General features: G+C 28.5%; 1 protein-coding gene across 7 annotated transcripts; it reads right to left on the bottom strand.

The window, feature by feature from the left end:
• Window positions 1–7709: 7709 nt before the first annotated feature.
• On the bottom strand, window positions 7710–11542 carry LOC114384837 (peptide methionine sulfoxide reductase-like). Of its 7 annotated transcripts, none has more exons than XM_028344638.1 (4): window positions 11385–11542; window positions 11158–11184; window positions 9479–10008; window positions 7710–8163 (listed from the first exon to the last, which is right to left on the bottom strand). In XM_028344638.1, exons 2-4 carry the CDS (start codon window positions 11174–11176, stop codon window positions 7912–7914), a joined length of 801 nt encoding a protein of 266 aa, XP_028200439.1. In that variant the 5' UTR covers window positions 11177–11184; window positions 11385–11542; the 3' UTR covers window positions 7710–7911. The 7 variants fall into 7 exon arrangements, with proteins under 7 accessions (XP_028200439.1, XP_028200437.1, XP_028200443.1 ...); XM_028344636.1 differs by having other exon boundaries at window positions 9479–10068; window positions 11385–11534; XM_028344642.1 differs by having other exon boundaries at window positions 11066–11184; window positions 11385–11532.
• Between the last annotated feature and the right edge of the window lie 1487 nt (window positions 11543–13029).

Genomic DNA, 13029 nt, shown 5'->3' with positions numbered 1-13029 from the left:
ATACATACGAAAAGAGGTGTACGTCTTTTGGTATGTTTATACGGTCAATGTATCTGTTATTAGTTATCATGATTCCACGCGCGGGGAAATGTTATACGATGTCGTTTGGCCCTACTTGATTTATACGCTACGATGTTTGTTAAGGCTGCTGGTGGAAGAGTTCTGATTTGAATGATCGAACGATGGTGGGGGGTTTCTTTTATATTTTATTTATTAGGATTTATTTCAAGGATAATGACGTTAAAATATTAATTAATTTATACGTGAAAAAATATATTTTAAGACGAGCTCAAGAAAGATTGATTTTATTTAAATAATGAAATATAATTATTTTAAAAAATTGGATCAATTTTACATTTCAAATCAATTTTATTCATTTTTATTTTTTATTGTTTATTACTTTCAAACATATTTATTTTTTAATTGCTTATTACTTTCAAACATAATTATAAGATTTTAGAGTTTACACCCTTTTAATTGTTCCTTATTAATTTTTTTTGTGTGAATTAGGATACTTCTTAATTGTTATCAACTAGATTAATTGTTGTTAACACTTAATTTCATTTAAGTTAACAATATCTTCAATTAATATAGAGAAAATAATATTTTTTTACATAATATACAAAATCTGATTGATACTGATGAAAAATAATACAGTATCTAAATTAATCACTCAATAAAAAACTTGATTTTACCATTTATGTGGTTAATTTGACTATTTCTTTTTTAATATTTTTAGTTATAATTTGAATTTTAATATTTTTTAAAAGAAATTATTAGTAATTTAAAATATTATTTTATCACTATAAATTATTAATCATAAATTTAAAATATAATTTATATATTAAGAATATTTATTTTTAAAATAATTTGTATAAATTAGAAATATTTATTTACTATAAATTTTTGTTATATAAAATAAATATTTATTTTATACAATGCAGGTACTAATTAAAATCTTTGTCATAAAATAAAATATAGACCTAGATGGTAAAATTTGAATAAAATGAAATGATACTTAAATTTTCATTAGAAATCTTTAATTTAAATTTTAAAATAACCAAATTGTATAAAATGATGATAAAAAGTGATTCGACGTTGTGAATCAAATAAAAAAGTTTAAAACTAAACCCAAATTTACGTATTGCTCATGTAGTCAAATTGAAATGTATATTATTTACTTTGGAATAATCCAAACATTGCAAATTTAAAATGATAAGGTTTAAAATTACAATCTCTAAAAAAAGTTTAAAATTACAAGTTCGTATTACGTACTTTTAAAAAAAAAGGTGGATTTGTTCATTTATTTTAATTTATTTCATATCATAGAGATTCGATTTACTGTTATTCTCGTAGACAATGAGTATGTAATTAATGAAGCAATCAAACATTTATGTCATCGTCAGTTATGGCCATTGGCCAAATCAGAAAATAAAAACATCTTACAGGAATCCATGAAATTAAAAACAAGAACTACTAGAAATCCAAATTTGAAAGAAAAAATCCTGTTGATTTTTTCTTCATTTTTTCCCTGCAAGTCTGAAAATTGAAATATAACACTATGGTATCGTCGCCTGTAAAATAAAAGAAACTAAAAGTACAAAAAAATGTGTAAAATATATATTTATATTAAAAATAATTTATGATTGATTAATAATGTATATGTGGCAAAAGCTGTCTTTGTACTCTGGTGACTGGTGGTTTCTAGCTTTGGCACATCTTGTGCTTAGCTTGGTTTATTAAATTTTTTGCTGTTAAAAAAATACATAACTCCATAATTTTATCTATCTTTATAAGGTATTAAGAATTTTTTGTTAAAGAATTATTTATTCACTTATGAAAAATGATAAACTGGTGAGGGGTGAACATTGTCACTTTAGTGAGAGAAAACTATTGAGTTTCAAAAAGCTTTTTCAACCCTTAAAATTATATATGGTAGCCAGATAAGTCGCATATGGTAAAAGTGCGATAAATATGAGAACACAAAACTTTGGTGTCCTATTAACTAAGATATGAAAGTTATTCTATATGTATGGCATAAAGACACTTAAGGTGTCAAATTGATACTCCATTGAAGACAATATAATGGACTAATTTATCTGTCTTACTATAAATGATGAAATATAAATTTCACAGACTATTTTTTAATTCTGTCAAAATTTTAAAACAATAGGTGTCAAATTCACAAACTGATCGAGTTTATGACAACAAATCTAAAATTTAAGATAAAATTGATTTCGTCAAACAAAACAATGAAGATAATATAATTGAAGGGTTTACCACTTTTTACATCTAACTCTAAACTCTTTAAAATAGTTCATACATATGTGTCATGTGTGTCACGTAAACACTTAAAGCGTAACATATGATTTTTTTGTTAAAGCTAACAGAGAAGACTTGATAGAAAAACTAACATAAATACCATTTCTTGTTTTTCACGTAAGAAACAAATAGATAGTTCATTAAAAACAATCTAATTGGTTCATATTAATTATTAGTGACATAAATTTAAATTTTATTTTAAAAATATTCAAAAAAATTAATGGTTTAATTAAGTTGTCACTATATTTAATGATATTATTCAGAATTTAAAATATTTTTCACTAGTGAATATGGTAATTTTAAAATGAAAAAGATTATTTTAAATCAAAATTTCTAACCAAAATTTAATTTAAATCAAATGGCATTCACCTGTACAAGTATCTTCTAAAGAAAATAAGTTATGCATTAATATTATAAAGTAATTTTATATTATTATTTAATAATAAATTATAAATTTATTTAATTTTACTATAATCATCTCAGAAGTTATATTATATTAATGGTAATTTTTAAGTGATTGATAATGTGAAATTATTTTATATTATGAGTTAAACTCATATTTATAAACAAACTTTATCATAAAATAAAAGTTTTAAAAAATTAACAATTAATATATTAGAAAATATATTTACATTTCTTATAATTGGTATAAAAAGTATACAATGTCTATTTACTTATTTCTTATATAAAGTAGGGGAGATATACATGGTAACCAATTTAAAAAAATATATATATTTTATTCGTTTCATATAGTATTGATAAAGTCACAGTGCAAGTCAAATGCAAGAAGTGGAGATAAGAGATCAGTGATAGTAATTGTTCAAGGCGGCATCTACGGTGGGGAAAGTAAGGTAGGTTTCCACCGTGCGTAAGCAACTGTGATAATTGGATTTAAGTGATTTTGAGATATATGATAGATCTAACGGACAGTAATTCTTTCCAACGTTAGACATGTTTATTTGAAAATTGATCACGCGCGAGGAGTCGGTCGTGTTGTGCACTGTCTGATCTATTTGTTGCTTGCACACTTCACCATTTGCCCTACACAAAAAGGCATCCGAGGGAGACTCCACGTGGCAACCAAAGAGACTGTCACGTCCATAAATACAAAACGTGCGCTCCATATTTTTTTAAAAAAATAAGCACTCACATGGGCTTGGAAATTTATTAATACTACTTATTTTAATCAGCCAACCCCCTAAAAGTGGCATAATAAGTGATAACTTTATTTTTTATTTTTGTTTGGTATCACTTCAATGCAGAATTAGATCCAGATAGCTTATTAAAATTAAAAATCTTAAATTAAACAACGGGAAAAATCGTTGGTTAATGGCTGCGCATCCTAACTTGGTTTTCATTTTCATTGCCATTGTTAGGTTTCTTTTTTTCTCTTTAACCATCATTGGATTGTGAGCTATTATATGAAGGGTTTTAACTTTTAATTCAAGTATTGCTAAGTTAATTATTTAAGAAAATACGTACAACAAACTGGATATAAATTCTTTTGAATTTTTTCCAAGGTAGCACGAGATGATGTGTTCCAATTTTCATATCGTCAATGCATGCAAAGCCGAAGTGGCAACCCAATACATGGGCAGAAAGAAAAAGGATACATTCACAGAATGTGTGATGAGGTTTTACTTGCCTCTTCGCTCATGCGGGCCATTACCATCATGGGTCCAAATTTAATTTATAAGTGGTTCTTTACCATTTTATTTTCGACTTTTCTATTTGGAGTACTATGTGTAATTTAATTTTCGTTCTAAATTATGAGCTGGGTTGAACTTCCTCAGAAAAAAAAAAAATGTTTGTTGCATAGATTTTAAGATGCATATATTTATTACTTACTATGAATGCTATTATTTTCTAAATGATTATTTTGTTGTTTGATTTAGTTTGATTCGTTTCAATAAATATATGAAATTAACAGTAATATTCCTTTAATGAATTTTTTTCCCTTTGATAGAAGATTATTTTTCTTTGCCAAAAGTGTGATCTTAAGAAGATATTGTAAATATTTATAAAAATGGACTTTAATTTATTTCCGTTATTATCTTTCATTTATTTGTATAAATATGTGAATGAAATAAGACAGGTTAAGATCTTTTTGTTTCCCCTCATCACGGGTAATATTCTTTGATGTTTATCACACACTCATAAACTTATTAATTAAGTATTCTCTTTATCTTACTCTCAAAAATATATTCTCTTTATCTTTAATTAACATTAATAGTTTTTTTTGTACGTAACCTGAGTAGTTGTTTTGAACAATAAAATTAATTGATGTAAACATAAAATCGTTCAAGTGCTTTGCTATATAAACTTTTAGGTTATTGTTGCTTTTATCAAACAATATAGACATTTTTTTCTGATTATTATATTATAGTATTATCAAAATATATAATGTGAAAAATACCAGTTGATGCAGGATCACGATGTACGTACATGCATGGAAAATTGGAAATAACAAGAGCCCACGTTCAGTGGGGACTTCATGTCCATAATCAGCATTGATAAAATAATAGACTATGTACGTGTCAGGACTCAGGTGCAATTTTTCGTTAGAAAGATAGATTATATTTATATAATTAAGAAAATACAACATAGTTATACTATTTTTATTTTCAGCATATATGGTAAAAATGAATGTGAAAGAAAAAAACATATTATAGAAGCTATTTTAAAAGTTGTTTATATGAATAATATAATTCTAAAAGAAATTATAATTACCGATAGTTATAATTTTTTTCAGCAAAAAAAATGGTTAACGTATGCTTATTTTTCTTCTATAAAATATTTTCATATATACAGTAAAAAATTAAACTTCTACAGACATAATTAAAAAATTCAATTATTTATTAATTATCTCAAACATTGTTTGTGAAAGTCAAGAAAATAACAAAAGGCTTAACAAAATTATATTTCTTCTAAAATCAATTTTATCTCCTGCAAAATTGAATTTGCTCACTAAAAAAATTACCCAAATGAATATGAATATTGTATATGATCAAATTCCGACCAGAAAAGGTCACGTTGGCAATTAACAAATTATCTTTTACACAGCTTTTTCGGTTTTTTTTCACCACCTTTTACTCCTGAAAATAATCTGATAAAACTTATGCATATAATTAGTAATGTCTAAGATGTGGTCGAACATTCAGATTTCCAAACATACTCTTAATCTTAATCTTCAGTAATGCATGGAAAACAAAACATGTATGACACAGTTGGGTTCTCCTCTTCTGGCCGACACTCTCTCGTTTAATGTTTTGCTTTCCTTTTAGTTTTGTTTCCCCCTTATCCAGCAAAGAAAAATTTATGATTTCACCAAAGTTAGTTTGCTCTAAACCACCATTTAATTCAGCACACCTTTAAGCATTAACAATTAGCTAGCTGCGAATGTATTTTTACTAAAATTACTAACGTCTTTTCCTTTGCTATTATCCAAGGTTAAATTACTGACGAAATTAAGAGCACACTGTATTATCCTCGAATTACAATGAGCTTGGCCTTAGTCCACTATATTGCTGAGGTTTTTTCATGATCGTCGATTTATATATATATATATATATCAACAAGATTATAGTAGAGGGATAAGTAGCCTTCCGTAAGTTGATGGTAATTTAATTTTGATTTACAGTGGGTTTTAGGTAATAGCCGGAATTCTTGTAGTGTTTATGCCTTTTGTTTTGTTTCCCACCTTTTAATTCTTTATACCACTAGCTAACAATTACCCGTTTTCAACTTTTAAAGCAATTTAAGTAATTAACTACTACTTTTGTACCTAATATAAGATTCTTTAATTAATTCACAATAATTAGATAAGTTAGTTAATTTAATTAGTAATGTTAAATTTATTAATAGTTTGTATTATTTCTTTAAAATTACTCTTAAAATTATCAAAATGCATAATCTTATTCTTTTCACTCAATATCTATTTAATTATTAATATCTTTAGTCATATTTTCCAATTCTCACAAGAGAAAAAAAATCAATTTTTCTTATTACTTTGTACCATTTATTGTTTATTAAGTACACAAATTATAAAATAACTAAAATTATTTTGATAAAAAATATAATGCAAAGACAATTTAAAAGAGATTTTAAAAAGAGACAAACAAAATTTTCAAGAGTATATAAAGATATGAAAGTAATAATTAACTAACAAACATCTTACGCATCATGTAAATATTTATAATTATAGATTTTTTATTATCAGAAATGTATTTTTTTAAAAATTATAATACATTTTTTTAACTTTTTACAATATACTTTAATTTATGTCAAAGTTTATATATATATATATATATATATATATATATATTATACATAATAATATATTTTACATATAGTACTTTTATATATTATATATTATTTTTTATACTAGATACACGTATTATATGATGTCATGTTATTTTCCAACTCAGTTTCTTTCAAAAGATAAAAATTACGCTAAATTAACAGGATAGATTAAACAAAAAGATAGCATAATTATATCCCGCCAATACATCAAACAATTAATTAGAATTAAATGTGATAGTTATTTTATTCTATCCTACTTTAACTACCAAATCCTTTATTTAGGGGGGCTAACTACCTAATCCTTATTTGCTACAAAGACGTGCAAATCCTGAAAACACAATCTGCCTTTCTTTTTCATTAGTTTGTAATTTGTAAGGTCAATTTTAATACCTACCCTCTCCGTTTCCAACAATAGAAAGCCCTACTAACCAAAAGAAAAAGACAAATTTCGTACAATATTTTATAATTTTTTGTTGACAGTTCCCTAACCTCCCACCACAATGAAGTTTGCCTTGTTCATATGATCACGTCTAATGTTTCATAGAAAGAAAGAAAAAAAAAAACGAGACAATAAAAAACTAAATCTACATCGTTGAAAGAAACAAAGTATACATTAGTAATTTCTATAACTTGAAGAAATTAATCTCTAACTGAAAGGATACGTTCAGTTGATAACCCCCCAACCCCACTTCAAAAATAAAAAATGTCGTGTTACTAATCAAGAAATAAATTTATACAAGGGAACGTAATGAAATAGACAATGCTATCAGTTTCTTTCAAAAGAAAAGATTTTGAAAGGAACTGACAGAAGAGATTATAGCAGAAAAGAAAGACACCTGCTATATAGTTCATAAGAATGGGGAGAAAATTATTTAAAATGGTCAAATAAAATTAAGTTAAGAGATAATTTAGTCTAACTAATGTAAAAGTTGTCCAGTCCTTCAAATCTCTCTAATTTTGAGTGAACAATTTTAACTACCTTCTCCAAAATTTTGGATCAAACAAAGAAAAAATTATAATAATACTTATCTTCCCTTCCCCCTTATATTTCTCACCAACGGAACACTAACTAAAGGTCGTGGAGATAATATTTTAAAGCAAAGCCATATTATATATAAAAGACAATATACAACTCTACAACTGAATTTATGGCTATGTCCATCTTCAACCTCAAATACAGTGTGCACAAGCTTTGTTGATATATTAACAAATACAAACAAAACTATGGACTTTCAATATCTGAAGAACCGGTTGCATTGATCTTTGATGGCAATTCATTTATGGCAGTTAACCATAGCACCGAATTGGATCATTGCAGCCTTTAGAAGCAGATTGCTTGAAACCAGATCGGCCACCTTTCTCAAGGTACTGCTGATGGTACTCCTCTGCCCTGTAGAACTTCTTGGCAGGAAGGATCTCAGTAACAATCTTCCTGTTCAACTGCTTCTGCTGTTGCTCCAATGACTCCTTGGCCGCCTTCTCTTGTTCCGGTGTGTAGTAGTATATTCCAGATCTGTACTGTGTTCCCACATCATTCCCCTGCCACACAACAAGATCAAACAGCAACTAAGCGCTTAAGCGGTAGAATGTACAATCCATGTATGTGCTGCTGCATATCATAACTAGTCACCATATTTTCTAAAGTTCGTGTGTGCATGGATTTGGATGGAAGAGTGAATTCAAGAAAAAACCCTAACCTACTAGTAGTACTGATAGGCAGCATTGGGAAAGAAGCACTACGCTTGGGAATCAAGAACACGAAAACTTTGTATCCATATATAGAGAGATAGATATCCATGTATTAAGTATGCATATTGAAAGGGGAGAACAAAAGAAACAAACGGACAAGAAAAAAATGTAGCAAAGGAAATACTGAAATAGATTACTCCATATGAAAACTTATTTTTGGATGCTCACAAGCCATTCTGGAGAGCCATACATAATTGAAGTCCAACATAAGAAGTTGGAACTAGTACATTACCACACTGAAATTAAAGTAAAACCATCATTGCAATGAACTCCTAAATGCAACTGATAAATGGAGTTACAGAATGTACAAAGAAAGGAGACAATCCATCAAATGTTAAGATATTGGATCAATGATAATCATAGGAGCTCGGGCTCATTGCAGGTTCTTTTGAAAACAGTGCTCATAAGAAGAGATGTTTTAAAGAGAGGATTTTTGTTGACAAGAGGAAAAATAAAATAAATGGATGGATTGGATATCTTACACATGAAACATAATTAATGCATGGGTTGGGATTTTTCTTTATCATATAAAGTCATGGATGGTTTGGATTTTTTTTAATAAAATTCTACCACATCATAAATGAACTAATGGTTTATTTTTTTAACCATCCATTTTAATCCAACTTAATTTATCCAAACCATCTATTACATTACACCCCTATAAACATCCCACCAAGTGCAAACAGAAGGGTAAAAACAGCCTAAACAACTATTACCAAGAGACCCCTGCAATTTGATGCAACCCAAAATTCAACACAATATCATATTAAAACAGAATTTACAAAACAGACATGACTAGATATCAAACCATAAATGTATCTGTTAAATACTGGCTACATAGAGAAAACCAATATTACTAATTTACTATAGAGAAATGAATCATGGAATCAAAAAAGTGTGGGCAAAATGTTTAACTCTAGAAGTAGTGCATCATTAAACAATTGTACAGAAACCCCAAAAGTAACAAAAATCATTTATGCTGACAATACACAAAATCTAGACCTATTATTCAGATCAGCAAAGTCTAGAAATATCAATTAGAAACCAGACTACCTCATTTTTACATGATACGGTGAATAACACAAACAAAAAACTTCATATATACCTGTCTATTCAGAGTGGTGGGATCATGTCTAGCCCAGAACACGTCAAGCAGAGTCTCATAGCTACAAATTTTTGGATCATATTGAACCCTTACAACCTCTGAGTGGTTTGTGGTCCCTGTACACACATCCTCATAGGTTGGATTATGCACAAGCCCCTGGGTGTAACCAACCTCTGTCTTGGTCACACCAGGCACCCTCTGGAAGGCCAACTCAACACCCCAAAAGCAGCCAGCACCAAACTCGGCAAACTGCTGGCCTGGTGCTGGTATGTCATCATCTGGACCCTGAGGAATGGATGAATCCATGTTCTCTGGTGCTCTTGCGCTGCCAAACCCGAGTCTGTTCAACAGGTTCATGGAGGGCTTGTTCACGGAAATGTGCGGACGAGTTTGGGAAAGGAAGCAGAGACGCTTGACAGAAAATCTAGAAAGTGAGGGCAGGAACTTGGTTTTGGCAGGACTGGAGAGGGAAGAGGAAGCAAACACTAAAAGCGAATTGGACGTGGTGGTGTAGCTGCTGCTGATTGCTGCTAAGCATTTGAGTAACATGAGAGTCCTTTTCTAGATGAAATAATCAACTTCAAAATGCTCTTGTATATATGAAAAAAACAAAAGAGCCACCAAATCAGGATGCCAAGACAGCTGAAGTTACAAATTTGAACAGATAATAGGAAGTTTAAAAATTAATTTTGAATCACTCATCCATATGGTGCTACATTTTATTACTATACCACATGGCACTTGTATATTGGTAATGATAAAAAATTTACATGAATCAAGGATCATCTGAACTAATAAAATAATTATTCTCTGTTTTCATTTTGAATTCTCACATATAATTACAAAAATATCATCTTATGCTTACTTTGTTCCCTATTGTCAAGGATTTGTGCTAGGACCAACCAAAATAATTTGTAGAACATGGAAAATAGTAAACAAAGTAAATGCAAGATAAGATTTTTATATTTATTTATAAAAATAAAAATTGAATACATATTTTCTGAAACCAAACACGTCCTAAATTTTATAAAGATGATTAGGTTTCAAAATAACTTAAACTCCCATCCCATCACATCACTTTATGTTCTAGTCTTAATCACATATATTTCTCCCTCTAACTTTTGGATATTTTTTCTTATAGTATATGTATTTTCTCCCCCAAACATGGACTACAACTTTACAAGCTGCAGACTCTCATACAACTGTGCCTACTATTGAACACTAATTTAACACTTAAGCACGCCACTATTTTTTCTTCAAATAAAACAATTAGCTGATACTCTTTCTTTCATGCATGTATGCAATCAGACAGAAATAGAGAAAAACAAGTCCTTGTTATGAAATATAGAAGTGATTTATGGTTTAATTATTAGCACTCACTTGGGGGAAGAAAAAGAAGACAATTAGTATAGTATAAGATTCCAATTTCATAGAATTTCCAACAAATGGATATCCGTATTGGGTCAAAGATTGTGCCAATAAATAAATTTATATTTTCTCATGCAAACAGCTGGCCCAGTGTGCACCCGATGCTATTCATAAATTGGGAATTGCGACAGAATAACATAAAAATAAAACCAAACTCACATGACCCAGAATTGTTAATAGAATTGGGTGCATAAACATGAAGGAAATAAGTCCACCAAATAAATTAAAGGAAATCCAATATCAACCCATACCTGCTCCACAAATTCTCATCTTCAACCCTTCAACAAATTACAGGAATCAATCTCCACATAATAATAAAGGTAATTTTTTTACACTAAGAAGAAAAATTGAACTGAAATAAAGAGAAACCACAATTCCCTTTTCCTCACAGATTAAAAGGAAGAGGGAAATGAGAGAAATTGAATTGAGAAATGAAAGAAAACGTGCAATTGGAGAATGAAGAACACAACATACGTACCCCAAGTGAGAGAGTGAGAGCAGAAGAGAGAGAAATTGAAAGGTTACTGGTTGAGGATTGAGAAAGAAGATGAGGATTTGATCACTGCAAAAAGAGCGAGTCTTGGAGCTGAACAATCATGCTTTCTCTCTCTACGCTGGCACCAATCGCGAAAAGACTTAAAAGCCCCTTCCCAACTTATCACGACCCTTTAAAGTGTAAAGGGTAGGGACATCATTTCGCAATCAAAGCCATATTAAACCCCCTTACCTTTCGTGTTGGAATGTTAACGCCTAGAATATTACAAAAAAATAGTGCATCTAAGGGTGACACGTCATGAAATATCGTTCATGTATTATTTTTTCACGATTTTAGAGAGATGATGTATAAAGTAAAAAAGTGCAAATTTCAAATTATTTACTTTTTATTAAATTAAAATATCTCAAAATTTATCAAAAAAGGCATGATTCAAATGGCCTTCATAATGTAAAATGTAGTGTTATGAAAAATATTTTTTGAATATATATGTACGAAAGATTATTTTTTTAAAAGAAAATAAATCAAGTTAATTTATAAAATTTCTTTCATTTATTTTTTCTAAAGACTTTTTAATTAACGTATAAGTTAATTTTAACTTATAAAAATTGATTCAGTTTATATTTATATTTTTTATAAATATTTATTAAAAAAAATTATTCAAACAAAAGCTTTAGCTCTTAATAAAGAATAAATCCCATTAGAAATACATGTTATGATTCATATCTTTCAATTAACACAAACTAAAAACCCTTTTTATTTGAGATGTTTGGACTAGTTTTGATTAAATTTATGATTTAATCTAATTAAATTTAATCAATTTGATTAAGTTTGATTTTTACATTTTTTTAAAAAATTCAACTCATTCATAAATAATTTGATTCAATTCGGATCAATAAGTTATTCATTTAAATTTGATATTTTTTTCTTAAACAACAAGTATCTTTTTTATCATAAGACAATAATGTTTGAATTGAAAAAAATCTTTAAATTATAGTAAAGTAAAATAAGTAACGTAATTTAATAACTGATATTTCATGCATCAAAAATCATTAATTGATATCTAAAGGTAATAATATTTTTATACTTTTCCTTTAATCCTACGAAATCCTAAGTGGCACTACTTAGGTTTGACCTTTCCGATTTTCTCATTTAATTTAAGCAGTGTTTTTCATTTCCTATCTCTCTCTCTCTATATATAGGTAATATCATATTAGCCACCTAGCTCTTACTTTCCATCATCGCAATTCGCAAAGTCACAAAACAAAATGGGCAATTGCTTGAAGTTGGTTGGCAAAGTGGAGGTGAAGGAGTTGAGAATGGAATCCTTCCATCATAAACATAAGGTTTTGTTTTTGTTCTATGAAAAATATAAAAATAATTTCAATTAAATTGTTTGATTGTCTTTCTTATATGTATAACTTTTAAGAGATAATAATCCACAACAAACAATATATTTTTTCTAATAAAAATTCGAATCTTGATTTATCTATTGTGAAGAATGATTCTTTTGCCATGTTCTGTTTATGACTGTATATTGGGATACAAATTTTTGTGTGGGGTTGAGAAATGTGATGAGATTCTGTAACATGGGCACCGCACTACATATTTTTCTGCTCCACCATACATA

The sequence above is a fragment of the Glycine soja genome, chromosome 14 (assembly GCF_004193775.1).
Source record: "Glycine soja cultivar W05 chromosome 14, ASM419377v2, whole genome shotgun sequence".
NCBI classification, from domain to species: Eukaryota; Viridiplantae; Streptophyta; class Magnoliopsida; order Fabales; family Fabaceae; genus Glycine; species Glycine soja.
This window is presented reverse-complemented; position numbering and strand designations above follow the sequence as displayed.